Below are 25,960 nucleotides of genomic sequence, written 5' to 3' on the forward strand. Positions count from 1 at the left end.
TTGCTGTTGTTATTGTTGTTACACATTGCTGTTGATGCTGCCGTTGTTTTGATGTTGTTCTTGCTGTTGCTTGTTTGTTTACTATCCGTGTTGCTGCTTAGCCACTTTCAGTTCGATTGCTGCTTGCTGTACATCATTTGTATGCGTTTTAATTCTATTTTGAATTTTTTTACTATTAAACTGTTCTCAGGGCCGCCGCCGCTACTGCTGCTGCTGCCGCTACTGCTGCAGCTGCCGCTAGTGCTGCTGCTGCCGCTACTGCTGCTGCTGCTGCTACTGCCGTTAATGTAATTGTTATTATCTTGCATATCATTAAATTCATCATCATTATCATCATCATCATTCTCTTCATCATCAAAATCTTCATATTCACCACCACCATAATAATCTTGTCTGAAATTTTGCATTAACCTTGCTTTCTTGCTACAACATTTATGCTTTATATATCCTCCATCTGTAATTGCAAGAGAGAAAGGGAGAGAGAGAGAGAGAAGAAATAGAAAGAAAAGCAAAAAAGAAATGTATAATCAAATATTAGCAATTGTTAATCAATTGATTAATGTTTTTGTTTTTTGCTTTTTTTTTATTTTATGTTTCTATACTTGTTACGCATTTTCGTTGGATGTTGGATGCGAGCGATACCTACGAAAAATACCCTCCCAACCCGACTCCGACTATGAATGTATGGAGACACGGCGGAATTATCTCTCACTCGATCACGACAACGACATGCATGTGAAAATGAAGTTCAGAGTTAAGAAACTCAGTTAGAGCACACGACAGTGATCGGACATAAGCTCTGTCTCTATATGCATAGATGCGATGCGCGTGCGCGTATGTGAGAGAGACGGACAGACGGATAGATGGCGAGAGAGCGTCAAATAGAAAAGGAACGCATCATCATCTGCTACACCAAAAATTAACCAATGTTAGTTTTTGGAACAAAGGAACCTATCAAATGTGTACGTGTGTGTACATATGTGTGTGTGTCTATGTGCGGCTAGCAGCAGGCAACGGCAGTCGATTGCAGCACAACAATTGTTGATGTTGTTGTTCTTGTTATATGAAGCAATTGGCAGCATCGCTGTCAGTTAGCATCGAGATCAACCATTGGTTATTTGCTGCTATGTTGTTGTTGCTGATAAGGCTGCGGCGGCGATGATGATGATGGCTGCTGCTGCTGCTGTTGTTGTTGTTGTTGCTGTTGCTGTAGATTGGCAAAGCTTGTGGGCGCCAGCAGAGCGCAGGTGCCAAAGGTATGCTTGGGCATGCTCAACGACTGTGGCACAAAAGAATGCGTGCTGGAGACACTGCTGCTGGTGGCAATAGTTGCACCATTGCTGCTGCTATTGTAGCTGTTGCTGCTGTTACTGTTGCTGTTGGTAATAATGTGGCTGCTGCTGCTGACAATAGCATTCGCTTGGTCCGCTGCTGTACGCTTGTAGTAGTGTCTGCTGCCGTTTAGCTGGTAGCAAGTGGGTGACTTGGACTCTGCAAATAAACTGTTAGTCGAGGTGCAGGCTGACTGGAACGAGCCGGAGCCGACACTTGATGTGGTCGAAGTGGGCGAGTCGGTAGCAGGTCTTGACGTTGCAATCGCAGCTATGGCTGCAGCCATTGGGGCTGTTGTTGTTACGCCCAACTGGTCAGCTGCATCGTTGGCTAAGGAGGAGGCATTTGAGGTGGGCGTACTGCTGTTTGGAGAGGACGTGTTGACCGTCATGCTTGTGCCACTGGCACTGGCATTGGCGCTGGTGCTGCTGCTGGTATTGGCATAGGAGGCATTAAAGGATTCATCGCTGGCACTGATGCCGCTGCTGTTGAGCTCATCGATGCCGCTGCTGGCAGCTGTGGCGTTGAGTGTGTTGCTTGCTGGTGGAATGTCTATGGTATGCGACTCATTGCCGAAGATTAGACGCAAACGCTTCTTCTGTGGCGTGCCGTAGATACTGTTAGTGCCAGCTCCAGCTCCAGCTGCTGCTGCTAGTGGCGGCGATGTTGCTCTGCGTCGAGTGCGTCTAGTTTTCTCTTTATAGCGCCATGCAGGGGCGGTCTCGCTTTCATTGGTTGTCGCTGTAGTTTCCAGCTCATGTTCCTCTTCAGCATCTTCTTCCTCATGCTGCTGCTCTTCATTATCATTATCATCGTCATCATCATCATCATCATCATCATCCTCGTCGTCGTCCTCGTCTTGATCATCGTTGCCATGATCCGAAATACCCTCCATGCGCAATATTTCATATTCAACGCCATTACCAGATGCATTATTGGACATATTATTGCCACTGTTGCTGCTACATCTATTGTTAGCGCGGCTCATGCTTTCGCCGCTGCCATCAGGTTGCTGGCCGACCAGATTGGAAGCTCTGCTCGCCCTACTGCCGTTATGCAATGATTGCTGACGCTCCTCCCCACTCAAGCTAGTGCCCAACTCAAATACCTCATCCAAGATGGGTGAACGTTTCATGCGCAGCGTTAACTTTAAACGTCGCTCTGGTGTCTTGAGCAATGGCTCCACAGCGCTGCTGCTGCTAATGAGTGATGGTGTTGCAGCCACATGTGGTTGCTGTTGTCGTTTGCGTTGCGAGATGCTGCTAACTGCTTCGCAGTGTATGTGCTGGGCAGCAGCCAAAGCAGCTGCGCGTCGACTGCGTTTCTGTTTCCCCGATGACTCTGTGGCAGTTGGAACAGTTGCTGCTGGAGCCTTGACTCCAGTGGCCTGTTCAAAAATGGTCAATAGATTTTTCTTGTAGGCGGGGCTGTTGCTCCGACTGCGCAATGTTGATGTTGTTGTTGCCGTTGCCTGCTGCTGCTGTCGCTGTTGTTGTTGAATTTGCTGCTGGTGCTGCTGTTGTTGTTGTTGTGGCTGTTGTTCGTTTGGCAAGCAGGACGATGACGACGACGAGGGCGTTGCCGAGCATACATCATTGTTTAATGCTGTCGCTAACGACGCCGTCGTCGTCGTTGTCGCTGTTACTGCCGCTGCAGCATCGCTCGGCTTCAGCTTGCGTTCACTAAATCTACTACCATGATTACTTCTACAGCTATTACTAATATTTAAATTATTATTATTACAATTTGTTATCGTTGATTTAACGGCGTAGGTTCTGATGTTACTGTTGTTGTTACTCTTATGGGCAGTTACTGTTGTTAAGGTTGCTGCTGCTGCTGCTGCGGCGGCAGCGGCAGCAGCACGACCTGCGCTGTTACGCGTGACGCGTTTCTCCTGAGACGAAGTTGCTCTGGCGCGGTCGCTCTCCTCTCTGCACAAATACACTTTATGCTGCTCATGCATCTGTTGCCGAATCTCCGTATCGCTGCTCTCACTGTCTGTCAAATATATGCCCAACAATTGAGAGTTATCATAGCCGGCACCGCTATCGGTTGGCTTCGTTCGCCGCTCACTGCGGCGCAGCTGACGTTGTTGGTGGCGTTGCTTGTGCTGTAGAGCGGCAACTGCAGCTGGCTTATAGCGCGGCACCAGCACAACTGGATCCTTGCCAACCGAAATATTGGTTGCAGATGTTGTTGTGCTGCTGCTGTTGCCGCTGCTGGTATTGATGTGGTTGCTAATGTTGTTACTAAACATGCTCGCCATTGGCTCATCTGTGGAGGCTGTGGAAATGCTGCTGCTTGTGCTGTTGTTGCGCATAGATTTACGCAATGTGCTAACGGCACGTCCATTACTCAGCTCAGCTGCCGCTTGAGGCTTCTGCATGGCTGTCGCTTGGGTGGCCGCCTCAGCGCTCGTGCTCGCATGTTGCTGTTGTGTGGGCAGGTGATGATGACTGTGATTGTGGGGATGATGATGGTGATGCGGTTGCTGCTGATGATAGGAGGCATTGGCCATAATCATTTCAGCATCATACTTGGTCATGCCCTTCTGACGCAGCTCTTTCATGGTTAGCGGCGAGACGACTACATTAGGTAGTTTCTTATCCATTAGCGACACGGCGCTCAGCTCCAGGCTGCTGCTTTTGGGTCGCTGCTGCGTAGCATTGGCAGCCGACTGCGCAGGCAAACCATTGCTGATGGCACTAGCATTGGCATTGCTGTTGCTGTCGTTGCTGTTGCTATTGGAAGTGCTATTGGTGCTGTTTGCGCGACTCTTGATGCGATTAATACGATTATCGGTCTCGCGTAAACGATAGCCACCTCCATTGGCGCCGCCGGCAGCGCCGACACCAAGGCCGTTGGTTAAGCCCTGCGTGGCCTCATTTAGATGAGCTTTGTTCTTGCCCGCAAAAGCACCGGTACCGCGTCGCTCGCAGGTCTCGCATTCGCAAAAGCGATTGCTATCGCCAAAGAAGTCCTCGCCATAGAAGCAGGTTATCTCCTCGCCCACCTCAATGTCACGCAGCACTTTAACGCAGGCTGTGTCGCGGCCCGTGGCCAAGAATTTGCAATTGGCGCGGCAATCGTGATTAATGTAGGCGGCTGGTCCTAGCCAGAGCTGGGCGCAGTTCTTGCGGCAGCTGTACATCACAGAGAAATCATTTTTGCCTGAGTGCAGCAGTGCGGCCTCCTCGGATTCGGTAAGCTCGGCTATGCAGCCCACTAGGCATTCGATTTTTTCATTTTTGGCCCAGCGTTTTGTTGAACTAATCTTGGCGCCGCGCTGCTCCTCCAGAGAGTAGCGAAAGCAGGCCTCAATCGCAAAGCCGCTGTCCTTGTCAAACACACGCAAATATCGCACAATCTTAAATGAAAATTATTGTCAGTACGCTTATATTTATATTTTTGATCCACTTTTAGTTACGAATGCTACTTACATGATCATGCAGACGCTTGGTGCAGATTTTATTTTTGTTCTTCAAATGTCGCGGTATCCAGGGACCGTCATAGATGCGCTGTATGGCCACATCATAGTTTTGCGTCAGTATAAAATCGTCGACGACTGTTTTTAGCTGCTGTGTATCTACTTTTAATGGCCGAAAGCGTATGTTCATTTTGTGCGTTTGAAAGCCCAAATGTGGATCGAGTATAAGCGATGTGGCCAAGTCATCGTTCTCAGACAGCTCACGCGGCGTCATGCCCGTCGACTGGGACAAACGGCTAACGGCACTGCCGTTGGAGCCATGCCCCGTGGCGTTTCCACTGCCACCGCCGCTATGCGATGAGGATGAAGCCGAGCTGCTTTGTTGATGATGATGTGACTGCGAATGATAATGATGTGAATTATGATGATGCTGCTGCTGATGATGATGATTATGTTGCTGCTCCGACTGCTGTTGTTGTTGATGTGTGGCGTTGGTAGTGGAGGAGTTGCTGCTGGTGTTGTTGTTGTTGAGCGTGCTATTTTGGCTTTTGTTGTTGTGTGCAGTTGTTGCTGATGACGACGACGCCGCTAATGTTGATGATGACAATGTCGCCGCCGTCGTTGAGGATGCGGTGGCTATTGAAGACGTTGCGCTGGTGGTGGTGGTGTTGCTGTTGCCATTGTTGTTTGTGAATCTGCCGGCGGTTTCCCCTCGCCGCGTATGATTCGAGCCGACGACCATTCTGTATTCTTTAGCAGTCTGTAAAATATGAAGTGAATTTTTATTTAATTATAGATTCCAAATAAAAGTTTGTTTAACATTAATTAGCCCGCATTTGGGGATAACATGGTTTGCTGATACGGCAGATCGAATTCGTACTGTTGCGGTTGTTGATTTACAAAAAGCTTTCATCGTATTGTTTTATTTTGTATATAAATTTGCTTAAAATATGCGTATAAATAAATGAATATGTTAAATGTTCCGGACATTCGGTTTCAATTTGACGAATTTCCAAAAGAATTATCTTTCAAAAGTTAGCAACAAGCTGGCAACTCTGTCAGTCAAACGCCGTGCACACCCACAGCCAGACGCACGTACACACACGTTGCACATACACATGTACACACAAACATACACAAAAACATACACACAGTTAAAAGCTCTCCAAAAGCAAAAGTTATTTCTGCTGACGCCGCTGATAATGATAAGCGCATACATTTTGCGAGCTAGAATCAGACGTAGTTTAAAATCTCACAGTCACAGTATGTTATATACATACATATGTATGTATATATGCGTAAAGATGTTTGTTCCATAATGGAGCATAATATGCAAAATTTATTGCAATCAACGAAGTTCAATTGGGCACATGGAGCATAATGTGAGAATTATTTTATGGCTTCATGTAGGTGGATGAAAAAAAAAAAGGTCGACAGACGGCATGCGTTCGTTCTTACTCCCTCTCTCGTGTCTTTTTTCTGGCCGCTCTCTTTGCACGCATACACGTGCAAAGTAAAAATCAATTAATATGGAAGCACATGTGTAATAGAAGCGTCTAGCTAACGCTTTAGTTATAAAAATACAATGGATACACAGGTAAACTAAGACAAGCTATAAACCACTTTTTTTATATATGCACACCAGCAACAATTCACAAATACGCACGACTTCCAATAAGTAAAAATTAGACATGGTTAGCGGCTTTGTTGTATTTGCCCACTGCTGCAATTGCAAATACATGCTTGCGTTGTATGTACATATGTATGCATGTGTGTGCCATATTGTATGCGTATATGTATTTTATTGTTGCCCAAAAGTTGCTGCAACAGCAGCTCTCAGCTGTTTATAGGAAACAGGCTGACATGCATTCACGGGCATTTCAAAACGAAAGTGCGAGTAGGACAAACGATATTCATGCGCATAGGAGGCACAAAATAAATGAGAGTGACCTGCGCAAGGTTGCCACTTTTGAAAAATATGAATTGTTCATTTTTTTTTTTGCACAAATGTCAATTAAGTCTACAAGACTTTGATTTGCCTTTCCTTTTCCCTTTGGTTCACGAGAAAAAAATATATATTATGATGGCAGCTCCATAACCGCTACACAAACAGCACACTCACATATACACATATCACACACATTCACACACACACAGCCGAAAATGTCAACAAAGAAAAAGGCTGCAGGGTTGTCAAACTTTTCTCACACAGCAAACATCGTATGTTTTGTTAGCGCTTACAGTGTAATTGAATTATAATTTGCACAGCTTTTTTGCGACTACACCTTTAAATCATATTCACAGCTATATTGTGCAGATGGAACGAATTTAAGGCTTCCCAGAGTATTTGTTTGGTGTCGGTGGTGGACATTGCCAACCCTAGCTCTAGGTCTTTTACAGCTTGTTACATGGATAACACGGAAAATGGCGGCGCCTATTACACCTATACAATTGTGTATATATGTATGTGTGCAAGTACCTTTATTAAAATTTTCGTGAATATCTGGTTTTAGTGCTGTGATACCGTCGCGTCACTGTGGTTGTTGATAATGTGGTTTCTGTTCTTTAATCTTAAATGATGATGATCCTCCGCTTTGTCTGTTGTTCCGATAACTTTGTTTTATTTTCTTTCTTTCTTGTCGTCACCAACGCCGTTCAGCGGCTGAAGCTTAGGCACAGACGCAGATACACAAGCGCACACTCACACATACAGACACGCTTACACAGGCAAACTGTCTGTGCAGGGCTTGTTTGCGGTGCGGGGCGGTTTTATATCCAAATATCACAGTAGTAGCCGTAGTAAAACATCGTATGTACTTTGGCTTTTATGTTTCAGTAGTCGTCGTCGTCAATGCCAGCTCATTCTTAGATTTCCAAACACCCAAACACCGCTGCTGTTCTTCTGGTCCCCACCACTTCTCTTGGAGTCAGAATCTGCCAGTAGCTGCTAACACATGCACACACACACATACACGCGACCGCACAACATCAGCGCATATGTAGATACATATATTTCTTCGCAGCGCATGTATGCATGTGTGTGTGTCTTCTTTTTCCTCTACTTTGCATGAACGACGTCTCATTTTCCCATGATTCTGCTTTATATGACGCGTTATAATTATCAGAATCAAACTTTATTTTGGGATCGACTGCAACTATAGTATTGTAATAGAATAAAAAAAAACACGCACACGCTTAACGAATCTTTTTTTTAATGTACACTTTTCCGCGTTACAAATTCGTTCTTCGCGATTCCGTTTTTTAATCACCGCATGGATGATAGTGTGTTGCATCGAATGAAAACCAATAGTCGATTTAATTTAATAAAAGGTTAATTTCGCAGAACTCTGGTTTTTATTACTATACTCCAAAGGCGAAAACTAAATTAAATTTACCGAGACCGCGGCTTGCGATGAAAATTGAAAGACATATGTATATTGGCACGTATCATCGCTCTGACAGCACCCAGCTCTTGGTAGGTGCGAGCGAGAACAAAATAGCATTGAGCGTAGAGTTTCTGTCTCTTTTCCAGATTGTTATCGTTATGCCTCCCATTTAGTCAATTCTAACGTACACTGTCACTTACGCGATATTGAGATTCTACACTTAACATAGAATATTGGGTAAGCCTAGTTTCCACTAAAGCTAAGTAAAAAAGAGTAGAGTTGCCACATAAGTGAATGGTGAAACAACGGTTGATTTAATGCTTCGCTAGATAAATATTCTGAATGCGGAATTTACAAAAACAAAAGCCTAATTGGCGATGTCGCTGATACTGCTCTATTTTTTAACTAGTTCTTAATTGTTGATTTTATTGACTTTATTTAATTTCTTTTTAAATATTGCACAGCTGACGCAACTATGTGACCAGCCAACTTTTGGTTACATTGTGGCGTCATACTGCCACACCGAAGAAGAATATTGAGCACATTCCTCTAGCTAAAAGTTTAGCTCAACTGGAAACTAGACTTTAAATTCAATGCTTATAATTCACTGACTATTACCAAGTTAATTTATCAATTTATAGTTTGTCGACATTCGACTCCTATTGTCGGTGTGTGTGCGCTCTACTGCGCGGTGCAAGCAAAAAGTGGGCAAATATGTAGAAGAATAAAGAATGATGAGATACAGTCAGTTTCTTGTTGCCGCCTGCTGCATTCACGTGCTGATTGCTAGCAACAGTAATCATTGGGTGCTGAAGGATGACCGCATTGTGCAGAAACTAGACTCGCCATTCTTCATGCGGGAGCCGCATAACTTAATTGCATTTCTCGAGCAGATACGGTATAATGAGTATGTGGAGCGGAGTTATTTGGAGCTGCTGCGCAAGCGGGAGCAGATTGTGGAGCATTTACGCTTCTCCATGCGCTTTGGCGAGGATCTGGCCGAGCAGGCAAAATGCGCAATGGACTACTATCTACTGGAGAAGCGCATGTCCTATCTTAAGATCACACCCGATCAGTTGAAACGCATCAATCTACCAGAGCATCGAGATCTATACCTGACCTCACCAAATGGCGCGTTGAAGTCAAAGAGCGAGCGCAGCTTGGAACCCATATGCAATAACTATTTCGACCTGAGCGTGGGTCCAGCCACATATGATCATCTAGAGAGCTTTCAGCCGGAAGTGCTGGACAAGGCGTATGTGGAGCGCGAGCAGGATACCAACATGGGCAGTGCCACGCTTGAGCTGACGCGTCGTTTTGCCGTAGAGGGACTGCAGGTACAGCCGGGCTCCTGGAAGTTCCATACCCTTGCATCTTACTATTGGCGCATGCGCGGCAATGCGTTGCAAGCGTTACCCTGTGCACGCTTGGCCACCATGCTGGCGCCTCCGGACCAGAAAGACATACCGCTGCTCAGCCTGGGCACAATACTTTTTCGCATGGGTCGACTAGCGGATGCCGACATTATACTCAGTGCCGCCGTGGAGCATGCACCGGATATAGCCGAAAATCATGTGGTGTTAGCTTCGGCTTTGGCTATGAAGCATGACTTTAATCGCTCTCAGCATCACTTCGATGAGGCGGAACGCTTGGACCCAAGCACCTTGCCACGCACGCAGCAGGTGCGCAACTTCATCAGTTGTCTTGAGAACCTAACCAAAAAGACCTCAAAGATGTACAGCTATGTAAAGTACATGAAGAACGAGGTGAAGGAGTTCAAGAAGCTTAAGTATCACATATCGCAGAATCACGAGCGACTTATACAACAACAGCTACCGTTGGGTGCACGCCGTTTTCTCGACTCCAAAGCCAATAACGATGATCTGCATCGGCGTGGCCAGTATTGCAGCACACGCACACCAAACGGCTCCGATGAGCCCGTGCTCTTTTGTGACTTTTACTCGGACATGCAAATGCGTCTAGAGAGCAAGGATATTGACATTGATGTGCTCGAACGCGATCTGATGGCCAACACTGAAAGCGTTATACGTCAAGTGTCAGCGGAAATACGCAAACAGTTTAATCTAGAGCAACTGAAGGCGGCCAAGGCGCAGATGCCAACCAAAGCGAGCAAGGCCACGTAGGAGGAGCATAGTTCCCATTAAGCATATACATACATTCCCCCAAGCATCTGTTGTATTTCGGGTCACAAATTAGCTTTTAATCTGTTTAGTTTTAAATATCAATGTACTAAATATGTTGCCAATGTATAGGGTTATGTGTGTGTAATAAGGATAATTAAGTTTAGCACTTATAAGGCTTATCTGTAACAAACGTTAGTGCTTTAATATGTGTACATATATATATATATATATATATAACTTAGATATATTTGATTCGTTTAAAGCTTAAACTTTAGGCTAATGAAAAAATGCTCATGATAACAACGAGAACTAGATTTCCATGTTTGTAGAATAGCTTATAAGAATTTTTCTAATAAACTCAGTACATCGTTTTAATAAATGGACTCAAGCTAAATTATAAACAAATATGTTTACAATTTTATTAAATTCTTAATACATTTAACGAGGTTCTACTCTACTGCTATGGCAGCATCACAATGGCAAGGAGGGAGCTTTTTGAGCTTACCAATTAATCTCTTCAAATTCCAGCGCATAGAGCATTTGGGCAATGCTGGGATAACTATGGCGGCGTGCCTCTTCACTGGTCGCCGGCTCGAACTGTGACTGCACCAGTAAGCTGCTCCAACCGCTCTGCCGTGCACCAATGTAATCCATGTCAAACTTGTTCCCTATATGCAGTGCCTGGTTTGGCTCTATACTAAGCATTTTTACTGGAATTTCAAATATGCTGGGATCCGGCTTCATTACCCCGGCTTCGTACGATGTCAATACAAAATCAAATTTATCGTCGAAGTCCATAGCTTTGAGCACTTTGGGCAATGATGCATCAAAATTGGATATAACCCCCACGCTTTTGCCAATGCCGCGCACGCACTGCACCAAATCCGCAGCACAGTCAACATGACTCCAACAGGCGCTGGTGCGAAATACATTCAATAGATGCTCGGCAATTGCTGGCAGCTTATCCTGCGGGACAGTAGCATCTGCACAGTTAAATGTATTTATTACCAATTGGCGCCACCAGTTTTGCCATCCAATTGTATGACATCCAAAATTTGAATGCTGCTCGCTCATCAGCTTGAATTGTTGTCGAAAGCAGCGCTCGAAGTTGGTTCTGTTTATGTCTCTTACACCGCATGCTGCTGCTGTTTGTAGATATTGTGTAACAGGATCCTTCAGCTTTATAAGCGTATCGGTTACGTCAAAGGTCACCAGCCGAAATCTTTGCAAATTACGCACAAATTGTTCAGTCAAAGGCATATTACAACACAAATAAATTGTAAACAAAGTGACAAGCGTTGCCAGAGTGCAAATTTAAAAAATACCACAAAGCAAGGTTACCATAGTTTATATGAAAAAGAAATATGGATTTGCGTATTTTTCATAGGCTGGTCATACTTTTTCTGCAAAACTGCAATATCATTAAAGCAATTCAATCAACATAAGAGTTTATATTTTAATTCTGTGGAAAGTATTGCTGAAATTGAACTAAAATGACCGTCACTGCTGTTCCCTCATCGACGGAAAGTATGCGCGAAAAGGCGCTATCCGATTACAGAAAGAAATTGCTGGAGCACAAAGAAGTTGAGAGCCGACTCAAAGAAAGTATGTAAACGAGAGCATTCATAAAAAGAGTGCTACTAATTAGAAAACTATTACAGAACGTGAAGAGATCAAGGAGCTGACCAAGCTATATGACAAATCTGAGAATGATCTTAAAGCTTTGCAAAGTGTGGGACAAATTGTAGGCGAAGTGCTTAAACAATTGACAGAAGATAAATGTAAGTTCATTGAAATTGATAATCTGATTTGATACTTACCATCTTCTTGATATTCCTTAGTCATTGTCAAGGCAACTAATGGTCCGCGCTATGTAGTGGGCTGCCGTCGACAGCTGGATAAAGCAAAGCTAAAATCCGGCACGCGTGTAGCACTGGATATGACCACACTGACCATTATGCGCTATTTGCCACGCGAGGTGGATCCTTTGGTGTACAACATGTCGCACGAAGATCCCGGCGATGTCACCTATTCGGCAATTGGCGGTCTCACCGAGCAAATACGGGAACTACGTGAGGTTATCGAGTTACCGCTGCTTAATCCCGAGTTGTTCCTGCGCGTTGGCATCACACCGCCCAAAGGTTGCCTGCTTTATGGACCACCTGGCACGGGTAAGACGCTGCTGGCGCGTGCCGTTGCTTCCCAGTTGGACGCCAACTTCCTAAAGGTCGTCTCCTCGGCTATTGTGGACAAGTATATTGGTGAGAGTGCACGATTGATTAGAGAGATGTTCAACTATGCCCGCGATCATCAGCCCTGCATTATATTTATGGATGAAATCGACGCAATTGGCGGTCGTCGTTTCTCCGAAGGCACCTCAGCCGATCGTGAAATACAGCGCACACTAATGGAGCTGCTCAATCAAATGGACGGCTTCGATTCGCTCGGTCAGGTTAAAATGATTATGGCCACCAATCGTCCAGATACGTTAGATCCGGCTCTACTGCGTCCCGGTCGTTTAGATCGTAAAATTGAAATACCATTGCCCAATGAGCAAGCGCGGTGAGTGCTAATTGTTAAAAACAAGACTTGAATATATATATAACTATAAATTTACCACACAGCTTGGAGATTTTGAAGATTCATGCGCTCAAGATAGCCAAGCATGGTGATATTGACTATGAGGCGATTGTCAAACTCTCAGACAATTTCAACGGAGCTGATTTGCGAAATGTCTGCACAGAGGCGGGCCTCTTTGCCATCAGGTATGCATCCAGCTGAGATTGTCAAGCCTTGTACAACATAACTTATATTCTACTTAAACTTATTTTACAGAGCTGAACGTGAGTATGTCATACAGGAGGACTTCATGAAAGCCGTGCGCAAGGTTTCAGATAACAAGAAACTAGAGAGCAAGCTGGATTATAAGCCTGTTTAAGTTCTCATATAAAATATACATAATAATATACACAAAATAAATATTTCTTTGTCAACAGTTCACTTATTGTTAGTTTATTGGGTTCAAAGGGGAGAGGCAACATTAGTTATTTGAGTTCTTCGGCTGTTTGTCCTCGATACGACGCTTCTTGCGCTCCAAGTAGTCACTAACATTGTCGAAGCGTTTCTTAAACCACACAGACAGATCTTCTGGCACGCAGGTCTGATCGACAAATTGCTCATGTACCATGTTTAGCCAGCCCTCAGGAACTGTGCTAGAAGACTCTCCATCGCTTATATTGTAGACGCGCAGCGTCAGACGCTCCTCTAGCACGCCTGCCACATAGATTCGTTCGCTGGTTATGGCAAAGTTGCTTATGTGCCATGTACCCGACTCAGCGTGCACAAGCTGTGTCTTACCAATACGCCAGCTGCCTTCTTCCAGCAGCAGTTCGTATACACCAATGGCTGCTTCATGATCATAGAAAAGCACTGCTGCCTGATATCGGTGGCCAGGCTGTATTTCACGCAGCTGCAGTCGCACTGCTGGTGCAGGTAATTCGTGATGCAAAAGCTGCTTGCCCGCAATATAGTTCCATATGCGAAGCGTCTTGTCGCCCGAGATGGATACAATGTGGTCAGCATTCAGCAGCGCCAAACCAGAGACAAATTCTTTGTGTCCCAGGCAGTAGCTATGTATATCATATGTTTCCGGATAGTTGGTAATGCGTATTTTGTCATCGCGATCGCAGGTTATAATATGCTTCAGATCTGGCGTCCACAGTATGTCATAAACTATGCTCAAATGTCCAAGCAGCAAACGTGCTGGCTCCTCGTGCTTCACGCAGTCAAATTGATAGCAATCACCGGTTTTGTCTGTTACCAAAACAGAGCTAGAATCTGGTGCAAATGTTAGCGCGCTCGAAGCACGTGCCAAGGCGCGCACTGACAATAGCTGTGCATGTTCTGGCCGGCTTTTGTATAGCAACAGCGCCTTCTGGCCAGCAGTGGTAACAGCAATTAGCTGTCGATCTGGTGAGTAACACGCATTCAGTATAGACACTTCTTGGGTCGACGCTGTAGTTGGTGCAGCAGATGTTTCCTCCGGCTTATCAGCCGGTGGTTGTTCTTCATTGTTGGGCTCAGCGATGGCAGGTTTGAATCCACAGGTGGTCAAGTCCACGGGCAGTTTGATTTCCTTAAATATTTGCAGATCATTTGGATTAAGGAATAGTAACGTACGCCCTTGTGCTACTACAAGCTCAGGATCAACGTAAAATATTGTTGTCATTGTCAAATGAACGATGGACGTGTGCCGCGTGAAATTACAGAAAAATCAACAAGCACAAAGAAGTGTCAGACTTTACGTTGAATATCCAAAGATAAATTAATATAGTCAATAATATTATTGTAATATCGTCAATAATATTAATTTAATATTATTAATTTATATACATATGATAAAAGCTAAGAGGCTAAGAGTATCGACCGTATGTCACCCGCCAAGTTATCGATAGGTAAATTACAGTGTTGAAAAATGGTTTAATAAGTTATTGTAAAAAGGTAGCGCCCAATTTAAATCCACTTTCATATCTACTCTTAAACGTTACTTTTTAAACACTCCACCAATAAACATTAGTTCATTTGAATTTTTATTTATTATTATTAAAAAAAATATATCTTAAAGAACTAAACGGGACTATGTACAACATTCAGACATACGGAGTTTTATGCTACGTTTTGCCAATTATCGACTCAATTGAAAAACTCAGCTTGGGCTTCTTGGGCGTGGGTGTGGACGTGGGTGTTGTTGTATGCGTCTGTGTGAAAAGCGGCATGGATTGATATTGTGGTTGCTGGTGGTGGTGCTGTTGATGCACGACTGTTGCAGCTGCAGCGGCGGCATTACCCAATAGATCATAAAAGGCGTTGCCAATGGGTGTGGGCGGTGTAGCCAAAGGAGCTGACGAGCGACTGCTACTACCAAGCAGCGTGGCATCCATCGCATAGTTGAGTTCCGGATCAGCGAATGCGCGTCGCTTGCGCATGCGTTCCAGCAGCGGTGAGTTGAACGTGGGAAAGCGTTGCTTGTACTCTAAAATGAAAGGGGAGAACAAGAAGGCTGGACATTAGAATTGCAATTACATGGGCTAAGTGGCAGAGGGAGGGGCAAGGCAAGGCAAAGCGTTTGATCTGTAGTACAAATTGCTTTCAAATTGTTTCAATTCGTCTCAGCGTCTCTCAAAAATGTCAAAGTGTGATGTGGCGTAATTTGAGCTATCCGTAGCTCGTAAGCCAGACATGGTAAACTCAGACCAGACAGCAAGGCACCACACTGTCTATGTCAAGTTGTGTCTTTGGGTTTACATGGAAGCCAGATGGAATAATTTTGTAAGTGCAGTTTTTGTTGTTGTTGTTGTTGTTGCCACGTTGACTTTTGCCACATTTGCTTGAAGAGGTTTTTCCGTTTTCCATGGATCAGTTTACTGTTCGTAGTTACAATATGTCTGCAGACGAGCAGCGTCCAATTACAGTGGCTGACTTTAACAAATTTGTTATTGTTTTTGTAAGGAATCAGGCATTTCCTGTTGCCTTATCTACCAAAACCCAAACGCACATACATATATATGTACATACATATACACATATGTAGATGCGCGCTCTCACTCGCACGCGCATTAATAACTCAAGCCCTTGCTCATATTTCAAGCCGTGCCAGACAGTCTGGCACCGCATGGCTGTCAGTTGGACATAAGCTGATTGGTATACACACTTTTGGGGATATTTGGGGGTGACATTATTGGAACTCACCTTCCATGGCAGCGGTTATGTGTAGCGTTGATTGCTGTAAGTTGCGCAGACGTTGCTTGTAGATGCGCTTTTGGGCAATTAGGGCTTGACGCGTGCGCAAAGTGTTCACCGATATGACAGTGGGACCGTTGGATTTTTTTGTCGGCGTGCTGGGCTCCTCATCGCTGTGGAGTGCATTGCTGGCGCTCACCTCGAGCGCCTCCATAGTTTGTTGTCGCCGCAGCGCCACCTGGGCGGCCATTACACGCTGACGATCCACAACTAGTTGACAATTGGGGCAGCAGCATTCGCGCCAGCGACAAAGCTTCTTGTGGCCTTTGACGCAGGATATGACGCCATGATTGCGACAACGCGCACACTTGGGTGTGCGCAGCAGACGACGCTCCTTGTTCATGATTGCTAACTTTTGCATCACGCAGAGGGACAGAAATTAAATAGTATATGAGAGTTGTTTAGCTCTGATTAGCAGCACGGTTAAATATTAACTGAAAGGATCACGCGCCTGTGGCCGAGATTTAAATGCGTGAGGCACTTGAAACTTGCTGTGCCAGACAGTCTGGCGTTTCTAGTCGCGTCGCGTCGCGTCGCGTCAGGTCGTCAAGTGGTCTTGGTCTTGCGTTGCTGGCTGGCTGTTGCCTGTTGCCCATTGGCTGCTAATCGCTGTGTCTAAAAATAGACGATCCAATGGCAGCCCAGCTGGCTGGCATCATTGACAAATTCAATTGAAAACCGCACACACGAGATACAAATGTATCTGTATCCATAGCTGTAAGCTGTGGATACATTCAACAGCTGTCCGCAGCAGCCAAAAGTATCAATTTTTAATTGCTTTATGTTTGGGTTTTGTTTGAAATTTCATACGACGTGTTTTCAGTTTCCTCTTGCTTGATCTTTTATTTGTATAACAATTTTAGCATTTTGCATATATCATTTACATTCAATTAGTATATGTATATATAGTATATGTATATGTATATAGTTATAAATATGCACGTTTGTAAATACGAATTCAACACGAGCTATTAAACTATGAAACAATTTGTTAATAATTATTTAAGCCAAATTTGTGCCAAAAACATTTCCAAATTATGATTAAAGTTTCCTTCGAAGCTGCCAGCTTTGGAGCTTTTGCTTGTTTGTTTTCAACACAGATTTGCGCACATTAAATATGATGTATGATTTAAATATTTTGATGCACAGTTATTTCTTAAATACTTATATATAGAGAGAGTTAGGTGAAGCATACAAGATGTGCATTAAGTGATTTGGTACCCTTATAGTTTATGTGCGTGTCTTATACAATGGGAAATATTAAAGCTTGCGGCATTAAGTATAAGTTTGTATATGTGAGAGTGTGAGTCAGTGCTTAGGTAATTAGAGCGAGAGCGAGATAGAGAGTGTGCAAGAGAAAGGGAAATTTATAGGTATATAAAGTGCGAGAGAATTTTTGTGGAAATTCTTTTGCTAGCCTGCAGTTGAATTATTAGAATTGAATATTTTATATTTATTTAATTGTGGGACTGAGTCTTGAATAAAATTGTTGTTGCTTATATATTTGAGTATATGTATGTATGTTAATAAAAGGGCGCTTAAATGCTTGCAAAGTTATTGTCTTTTGTATTCGAATGAAAATGAATTCATAACCAACTTGGAACACATTGTTTTATTTTAAATCACCTAACGCTTAACTATTGTTGCTGCTGCCCCAAATAATATTTAGGAAAACAAAGAAATATATTCTAAATGCTGCAATTGTTACTAATTGGTTTTTGTTTATAAATACGTAATATGTAATACAATTTTCAAAATACTTGTTCGTTCTCGTAAATGAATACATAGATCATATTATATTTATATATCACATTAATTTTTTGGTTTTTGAATCTTCTTGTTTTTTTTTGTATATAAGTTTAAATACTTTGACTTTTATGATTGCCAGAAAATGTTCTATCTAGTTTGTATCTGATTATAGCTACAATTAATTCAACAGACTTTACAGTGTATTTAAAATATTGGGATTCGAAACAGTGAATTAACTGTTTTCTTTTGGAAAGTAGCCAAGTTAATAATAAACAATTGTTTTAGCTTATATACGCGGTTAATCCTTAAATGTTATTGTTTTAATGGCTGTTGCTTTAAGTATTCAATAACGATTTGAGTTGGGTGTGCACTGTTTTAACTATTTGTAGGCGCAATTTGTAGTCCTTTGGTGCGAGGGTTGTTCAATAACAATTTGTATATCGTAATTTCATTATAAATTTACCATAAGTCTAAGCCTAAGTATGTATATACTTGTAGTATGTGCTGTTAACAGTTAACACACGCTAAAATTAACTGTTTGTTGCATAGATAAATCAAATAAATTTATTATTAGATCTAGAGAGAGTATTTACTGTTGTACTTGAGAATTGTTCTATTCATTCTAGAGTAGAAAAGTAAGAAAAACTCTATAATTTTCAAAATTTTCCTAGTAAATGCCATAATTTCATTTGAGGAACAGGACGGGCATAGAATTGGACTCGAACTAAATGCAGTGCAGGGAATTAAGTACTACTTGGTTGCAGATGTCTAGAGTTCTGTGTCTCTCTCTCTCTCTCTCTCTCTCTCGCTCTCTCTCCTGTCTTATACGATGCTATTGCGCTTGGCATTGCTGCGCTGGAGAGTGCTCTGCATGGCGGCCACGACAGCCTCGGCGCCGCCAATGAACACCGGCTGGTTGATGGCGCGGCGGAGAACATGCCACATGGCCACGGGCTTGCGCAGCGAGGAGAGCATCTGGTGCCAGTGGCGCAGTCCCTTGCCCACGGCACAGGCACCGGCAATGACATGGCCCAGCGGCACAATGCCGCCATCTGTCGCCCCAAAGACTGTGAGGCGCAGCTGAACGTTGGTGAGACCCGTCGGCGGCACGCTAAAGATCATGGACTCATTGAAGATGGGACTGCGGTCGAGCCGCTTGAGCGAGGTGCGACGCTTCTTCAGCACCTGCTTATCGCTGTTCATCAGGTAGACCTGTTGATGAGATTACTGTTAGACTGGGTTGGTCATGGGCATGGGCATGGGGAGCGACCTACCTTGACAAAAACATGCTGCAGCGGCGGTTGGTTGGCCTCCAGGTCGAGCTTGAGATTGCGCGCCTTGACAATGACGACGGTGAGCCGCTCCGCCGTGGGCAGATAGCTGAGCGAGAACATGAGCTCGCCCCAGCGGGCGTTGCACTTGCGTGAGTCGGAGAGCGGAATCCAGGTGGTGATGGGACGCGCCAATTCGCCAATTTCCATCTCAGCCTCGCCGATGAGCGTGTGGGCCGCCGGTCCATTGTGGTAGAGATGGAACCAGAGCGAGTGGCGGCCCTGCAGACGCTTCAGGCGAAAGTTGAAGCGCTCGTTGTACACAGGAGTGAGCGTGGCATTGACCACTTGGGTTTGGTAGGCGCCCGCATGGTCGGGCACCAGATAGATGCGCACAAAGGTGTCCACGGCTTCCGTGCCCAAGCTGTACGGATAGATGAGTCCCTTGGCCTCCAGCACGCTGACAGTTAGCTCCAGTGGATCGCCGAACTGCAGGCCCACGCAGAGGTAGCCCGTAATCTGTGTGTACGGCTGATCGAGCTGGTCCAGTTGGTCCAGGCAGAGCGACGAGGCTGTGGAGTTGACCGAATCGCAGGAGACGGCGTGCTCCAGTTTGAGTGCATCCAGCTCGGTGGCGCCATCTAGCGACAGCTGCGAGCTATTGCGTCGGCCCAGGCCCAAGCTCAGACTGGACTCCTGACGCAGCAAGGCGCGTCCAAAGCACCAAGTGCTATTGCCATTGGCCGACTGAGGGGCGTTGCCATTGGCAGCGTTTATCTTGCGAAAGAGATAATCCTCGGAGATGGTTTTCTGCAGCAGATGGGGCCCCTTGACGCGCTGCGTCAGTCCTGTAAACGGATTACTGCCCTGGCTGGTGGCCTGCAGCTTGAGCAGTCGACTGGACAGACTTTGTGGCTGGCTGCCTGGCGAGGCGTTGGCGGTGTGTCCATTCATAAAAGGATTGCCAGTAGCGGGCGTGGCCAGGGTCGGCAGCTGCTCTGTGGATTCGCAAAGGAATGGATTTGTGCTAGAGTTGCGTCGCTGCAGGCCAGGAGCACGACGCTCCGCAGGCACAGGCGCAGAAGCGGGCGCGGGCTCAGCTGGCGTCACGCCATTCGACGCCATTTGGGGTTGCTGCTGCTGCTGCTGCTGCTGCTCCAGCTGAGTTGTGCGCTTGGCTATGGGCCGCGGTATGGCAGTGGCTGAAAGCGGCACAGCGGCTGTTGTAGCGGGACGCGCTGGCGGTGGCGCCTCTAGTGGCTGTGGTACGCTCGCTGAGCGCGTGGCGATGCTTCTGGGCTCCGGCGCAGCAGAGCTGCGCTCGTTTAGCTGGCTGAAGCTAAAGGTTACGGTCTTGCTCGTGGGTCCTGCGCTGCTGGGCGCCGGTGCTGGCGCTGGTCGCAACGGCTGCGGCGGTATGGCCGCATCTGCTGCTGGCAGATTCCAAAGCGGCGTTGTGGCCTCCAAGGCGTGACCGTTTCCCAGAAATTGCTGCTGCTGCTGCTGCAACTGTTGCTGCTGCTGCAGCTGATCGTCCTTGTCTATGGTATCGAAGCGCTTAAAGCTGCCGCTGCTGCTCAGCAAGAACTCCGAGCCCGATTGCAACTAAAGAGGAGATAAAGAGAGACAGATAGATAGAGAGAGAGGTATTGTTGTTGCTGTTGGGATTGCATCACTTACGCTGGCCATATAGCCGTTGGGATGAAAGAGCTTATGCTTGTGCTTGGACAGTCCAATCTTCTCCTCCTTGCTGGAACGCATGCGCATCCAACTGGCCGCACGTGGTCCCAGGCAATGGCAGGCGACCAACAGGCACATGACCAGCAGCAGCAACAGCAGCCCCAAGCTGGCCAAGCTTACAGCCAGCGGTGTGGAGTCCATGTTGCTGGCTAACAACGCTAAACTGCCTACGAGTCCTTGCTGCGGGGCTTTAGCTGCAGTGCATGTCTATAATTAATACCAGAGGCTATCTAAATCAGATCAACCGAACATTTAATTAATTTAAACGACACGCCACACCTATAATTCAACTCCACTGCGCCCAGTCCCAGTCCTCAGTCCGCTAACAAAGTTTCAGTTTTAGTGAAAGACCTAAGGGCTAAAAGCAGTTGCAGTTATGAGAACAGAGTGGGAAGGGGTTGGATGGGGGCAGCAACACTTTCATGCCGCATCAGTTTACCCAACGCAGCGTCACTTGTCAGTCTTTATTTTCTATTTATTCCATACCCACCCACCTGCCTCACACACACAGTCACAGACACGCACACGCACACGCATAGACACAGAGCTGACAGCTTTTGCGTTTGATTGAATTTGTAACCAAAGCTGCAGCAATTTCACTTCAAAGTCAGCCGCTTGACGTTGACAGAGACAGCAAGAACAACATACGAAATATATATATATATATGTACCATATATATGCGCATAAATAAGTTTAATGAAATCAAATTGAAAACAAAAACATGCCAATGCTCTGACTGTTGCTGGCTGACTGCTATGAATTTCAGTGTTAAGCCTGACATAAGCTAAGCTAAGCTAAGCTCTCTCTCTCTCTCTCTCTCTCTCTCTTTCTCTCCCTCTATCGCTCTCTCGCTCTCTTGGAGGCTGAGCTCTGATTTAGAGCGTATTACACTCTTGTGGCATGCAAATAGCTTCATGACTTTGCCATAGCTATAAAGATAAAGCAACTTAATAATTTATATTTAATTTATGACGAACGTGCTTAGCACTAAGTGCGCTTCGGTGAGCTTTTAATTATAGCAGCAATAGAATGTGCATTTTAATTAAATAACTAAGCATCTAATGAGCGCACACACAAAGAGTGAGAGAGAGAGAGAGAGAGACAGAGTGTGAGAGAGAGAGCGAGAAGCTGCGAGGGCACAGGTTTGTGCAGCTGCAACAACAAATTTTCATTAACCTACTGTGAGGTCATTCCACTATGTCAATTGTGCAGCACACTCACACACACACAGACGCATACATATACACATTTATATATCAATACAAAGCGCATATTTGTTGCCAAAAATTTTGTGGGCTTGTTGCTCTAATTTTCCCACAGCAATTTTCGCATATTTTCTTTTGCGAAGTCAAGCACGTGCTGGCAGCAGCACTTGGAAAGCAAAAGTTGAAAGCGCCATAAAAGAAAATAGAACGTATGTAGGTAGGTAGATTAATAAAAGTAAAAGTAACGAAAGTCCAAGCAAACTAAAAGTGTGAGCAAAGATAATATGAAAACTGGAGCATGTTGGCGGAAGTACAAAAAGACACACACACACACACGCACACAGAAAGGGAAGCAAACGTTGCGTTTAGTTTGATTGAAACTTACTTTTGCTTTTCACACTTTATCACAGCTGCTCCAGTATTATATCTATGCCAGTTTATTGTTATCTTCAGAATTTGCTGAGCTCGAACCAGCTGCTGTTTGGTTTTTAACATTTAACAATAGAGAGCGCACTGCTTTTGCTTGCCCCACACACACACACACACGCACAACAACAATAATAATAACAAGCAGCACGAGTAAATTAACAAAAATTTGTCAACATTTGAATACTTTGACTCTGACTTTGGCTTTAGCTTTGGTTGTGCAGTTGCGTTAACCCATGCTGGGGCAAGCACTCGCGTCCAACTGAGCGCGCGCGTCCCCAAAAAGCAGGCTAATCATTTATTTGCTGGCGGTCAGCGTCAGCGCCTGAGCGTATGCGCAATTTTTGCAAGTGTTCTGCGCTCTCTCGCTCACTCTCTCTTCCATCAGCAAGCTTTGGTTGCAGTCACTGCTAAGCGCAACTTTAATTCGACCTAAATGCTGCTTTTGGGACAAAGCGATTTGCTATAAAATCCTTGCCATAAATTGCACTGCGGCAGGCTTGTGGACTGCAATGCACCTGCCATAAACTTAGCATCCACACTTGACGAAACTACTGCGGCATTACTTAACAGACATTGCTTAGATATAAACTGTTAGCAAGTTCACATAACAGACTCCCAAGTGCGCCAAATTCAAACCAATTACAGCACTTCATTAAATACCAAATACAAGCAATTAAATTATTATTTAGCAAACGCTTTAAGCTTTTATTATTATTATATTTAGTATCAATACCAACAAGTTTGGACTTTTATTAAACAATATATATTTATGTAACAAATACTTTCTCTTAAGCATTCAGTATTATTATTAACTATTAATAATTAATTAATATTAACTATCAATAATAGCTATTATTTACAAAAATTTAAATTAAATTTGTAAGCTAACTTCCAATTACAACCTAGTCACTGACTGAGCAGATTTAAGCTTGTAATTAATTTGCAAGCATAAGCTTGCACTTCCAATTATATCAAATGAGTGAGCAACAAATTAAAAAGAAAAGAAAAAAACATTTTTAATAATAATAAGTAATTACATTTACGCTTCACAGCTATAAATTGAAAAGTCAAAGTGAATCATTTGTGCAATTTTTAAATTGTTCAAAGCAACTGAGACAAATAATAATAAATGCACACATAGCTCTATATATGTTATACATATATATATTTGCATAATATGTGCATTAATGCAAAATGCTTAAATTATTTGCAAAAACAATTTGTATTGGCACAGGTCAAAGTTTAGGCTGCAATTTGCAACTAAATACAAAGTATATGCAAACCAAAAATATATATACATATATGTATGTATATTTTTGTATAGTATATCGAAAGTCAATTTATGTGCATATTATATAAAATTGTTCACATTTTTGTTGCGCATTAAAATGCGCTGCAATTTGGCCACTGGAAATTGGAAATCATGTGCAAAGCCCTGTCAAAGTTTTAAGTGTGTTGAAATTTGTACAAATTACTAACGACAGCGCCCAGTGGCGGCGGCGGCGGCCCAACCCGTTGGGTGGGATGGAGGGCACAAGAGTTGCGGGGGGTTGGAGGGCTGGAGGCTGTCCAAGTGCACCAACTGCTAATGAATGCATTCAGCTACAAATATTTGCAATTATGTGCATGCCGTTCTAATTTGCCATTGCAACTTGAAGCTATTTTTAATGGTTTTGTATTGTGTATTTAATTACATAAAACTATTTCGAATATTTTCTAGCTGCTATCGATTATTGATCACCAAAACTTATGCAAACATAGCCTAAAAATCTACATAGCTACATTTGTCCGCCCTCGGTCACTCGCTCTTACACACACACACACACACCCATAAACTAATGCAATAAAGTTAAGCATAGTTATCTGGGCGTTGTTGCATAGCAAAACTGGCAAAGTTATTAAAATCAACAGCAATAAATTAGCATAGCTTGCATTTTGTATGGTGCTCATATAAACAGCTAACAACAACAACAACATCACACTATAATTGTGTAAATCTGTGGGTGTGTTTGTCTGCATGTGTGTTTGTGTGTGTGTGTGTGAGTAGCCACAGCTGAGGCTAAGAGCGGTTGTGAGAGCATTTTTAGAGCCAAAACACAAAGTGCACAGCATACATAAATCAGTTGAAAAGTAAAGACAAGAGCCAACTGAGAGCACACACCCACCAACCCACCCAGGGAGTAAAGTGATGACTGCATATAAATAACAAAAAACAAAAATTAAACATACATATATGCTAAATATGCCAACATACTAGTGCAAAATGATAATTTGTACTATATTTTGGACAGCATAAGCAGCGCTCTACAGTGTCTGTGTGTGTGAGCGAGACAGAGCGTGACAAGTGTGACTCAAAGCTCACAGCTACGACACTGCGTGGGGAATTTCACTTACAAGGGGGATCTCACCCAAAAAAAAAAAAAAAAAAAAAATGAAATGTACGCCCATCTGCAGTCAGCGGTGCAGCTTCAGCACAATGCGATATTATCGCGACATTAATTGCATAATAAAGCACTTTTAATTAGGTTTTGTACAAAGCCAAAGGCAAGGTTTGTGCGTGGCAACCGCAAAAGCCAAAAGAGAGAGACCGAAACAGAGGCGGAGACCTACACACCGAGACAGAGAGCAATTGCGTGGGTGGCAGGGCGGGGTGGGTTAGTAAACTCATTTAAAAAATTGTCACCCATAGGAATGTTTGGGTTGCGAACCAACTTTGCTAGTTGCCAATGCCGTTGTTCTTGTTGTTGCTGCTGCTACTGCTGCTGCTGCTGCTGCTGCTACTAGTGATGTTGTTGCTATTGTTGTTGTCGCATAGTTTGGCAAACGTTTCGATGGTCGCCTTAATGCGAAACTGCCAGGCAAACTTGAACCAAAACTAACAAATTTTTGTTAACCCCCCACAGCTCAGACACACACACACACACACACACACACATACATATGCACGTACGTATGTGTGTACTGTTGTCTGTAAGTTCGTGTCGTTGTGTACGCAATGTCATGTCGCCTAGTCGACCTTCAAAGCAGCCACAGTCCGCAGCGCAGGCAAGCAGGCAGAGCAGTCAACGCTGTTTGTGCTTCAATTATGCCAAAAATGCGCACTGACACGTAAAAATAATGCATACTTCAAGGCGTGCGCGCTTTCCGCAGAAGCCACAAAAGGAACACAAAGTAAAGAGAAAAAAGAAACAAAACATGCAGCAGCAGCCAAGCAGCCAAGCAGCAGCAGCAGCAGCAGCAGCGAAGCAGCCGCAGCAGCATCAGAGAGTTGACAATGCCGGCAACCAATGCATACATATAACATTTTAATTTCCTGCTTATTAGACAGCCCATGCCCACGCCTAAAGACACACACACACACACACAGCTGAAGATGCAACGACAAAGATATGTATGTGTGTGTGTGCATATGTGTGACCAAACCTTGGCGACAGAGGCAAGCGCTGGCCTGGCCCAGTGCAACGAAATTTTTGCCTA

The 25,960-nt window shown here is 44.3% G+C and overlaps 7 protein-coding genes across 8 annotated transcripts; 2 read left to right on the forward strand and 5 right to left on the reverse strand.

Annotated features, from left to right (window-relative positions):
- Nucleotides 1-361: 361 nt before the first annotated feature.
- LOC108605241 (histone-lysine N-methyltransferase Suv4-20) lies at nucleotides 362-5,709 on the reverse strand. The gene is made up of 4 exons (XM_033294315.1): nucleotides 5,640-5,709; nucleotides 4,773-5,519; nucleotides 2,416-4,699; nucleotides 362-2,364 (listed from the first exon to the last, which is right to left on the reverse strand). Exons 1-4 carry the CDS (start codon nucleotides 5,670-5,672, stop codon nucleotides 1,115-1,117), a joined length of 4,314 nt encoding a protein of 1,437 aa, XP_033150206.1. The 5' UTR covers nucleotides 5,673-5,709; the 3' UTR covers nucleotides 362-1,114.
- A 2,926-nt stretch (nucleotides 5,710-8,635) lies between these two features.
- Nucleotides 8,636-10,664, forward strand: LOC108605211. Its single transcript, XM_017994818.1, has one exon. The coding sequence runs from the start codon at nucleotides 8,877-8,879 to the stop codon at nucleotides 10,287-10,289; it is 1,413 nt and encodes a 470-aa protein (XP_017850307.1). The 5' UTR covers nucleotides 8,636-8,876; the 3' UTR covers nucleotides 10,290-10,664.
- A 41-nt stretch (nucleotides 10,665-10,705) lies between these two features.
- LOC108605228 (rhythmically expressed gene 2 protein) lies at nucleotides 10,706-11,561 on the reverse strand. The gene has a single exon (XM_017994838.1). The coding sequence runs from the start codon at nucleotides 11,547-11,549 to the stop codon at nucleotides 10,791-10,793; it is 759 nt and encodes a 252-aa protein (XP_017850327.1). The 5' UTR covers nucleotides 11,550-11,561; the 3' UTR covers nucleotides 10,706-10,790.
- Nucleotides 11,562-11,697: 136 nt separating this feature from the next.
- Nucleotides 11,698-13,287, forward strand: LOC108605216 (26S proteasome regulatory subunit 10B). The gene is made up of 5 exons (XM_017994825.1): nucleotides 11,698-11,894; nucleotides 11,951-12,070; nucleotides 12,131-12,851; nucleotides 12,914-13,054; nucleotides 13,125-13,287. Exons 1-5 carry the CDS (start codon nucleotides 11,783-11,785, stop codon nucleotides 13,225-13,227), a joined length of 1,197 nt encoding a protein of 398 aa, XP_017850314.1. The 5' UTR covers nucleotides 11,698-11,782; the 3' UTR covers nucleotides 13,228-13,287.
- On the reverse strand, nucleotides 13,265-14,618 carry LOC108605218 (tRNA (guanine-N(7)-)-methyltransferase non-catalytic subunit wuho). The gene has a single exon (XM_017994826.1). The coding sequence runs from the start codon at nucleotides 14,515-14,517 to the stop codon at nucleotides 13,330-13,332; it is 1,188 nt and encodes a 395-aa protein (XP_017850315.1). The 5' UTR covers nucleotides 14,518-14,618; the 3' UTR covers nucleotides 13,265-13,329.
- A 341-nt stretch (nucleotides 14,619-14,959) lies between these two features.
- On the reverse strand, nucleotides 14,960-16,431 carry LOC108605071 (doublesex- and mab-3-related transcription factor 2). The gene is made up of 2 exons (XM_017994638.1): nucleotides 16,038-16,431; nucleotides 14,960-15,321 (listed from the first exon to the last, which is right to left on the reverse strand). The coding sequence occupies exons 1-2, from the start codon at nucleotides 16,429-16,431 to the stop codon at nucleotides 14,960-14,962; spliced, it is 756 nt and encodes a 251-aa protein (XP_017850127.1).
- A 2,047-nt stretch (nucleotides 16,432-18,478) lies between these two features.
- On the reverse strand, nucleotides 18,479-21,486 carry LOC108605205. 2 transcript variants are annotated; one of them, XM_017994808.1, is made up of 4 exons: nucleotides 21,128-21,486; nucleotides 20,789-21,055; nucleotides 19,112-20,713; nucleotides 18,479-19,049 (listed from the first exon to the last, which is right to left on the reverse strand). In XM_017994808.1, the coding sequence occupies exons 2-4, from the start codon at nucleotides 20,987-20,989 to the stop codon at nucleotides 18,660-18,662; spliced, it is 2,193 nt and encodes a 730-aa protein (XP_017850297.1). In that variant the 5' UTR covers nucleotides 20,990-21,055; nucleotides 21,128-21,486; the 3' UTR covers nucleotides 18,479-18,659. The 2 variants fall into 2 exon arrangements, with proteins under 2 accessions (XP_017850297.1, XP_017850296.1); XM_017994807.1 differs by having other exon boundaries at nucleotides 20,789-21,486.
- Nucleotides 21,487-25,960: the final 4,474 nt, after the last annotated feature.

Source organism: Drosophila busckii, chromosome X (genome assembly GCF_011750605.1).
Source record: "Drosophila busckii strain San Diego stock center, stock number 13000-0081.31 chromosome X, ASM1175060v1, whole genome shotgun sequence".
NCBI lineage: Eukaryota > Metazoa > Arthropoda > Insecta > Diptera > Drosophilidae > Drosophila > Drosophila busckii.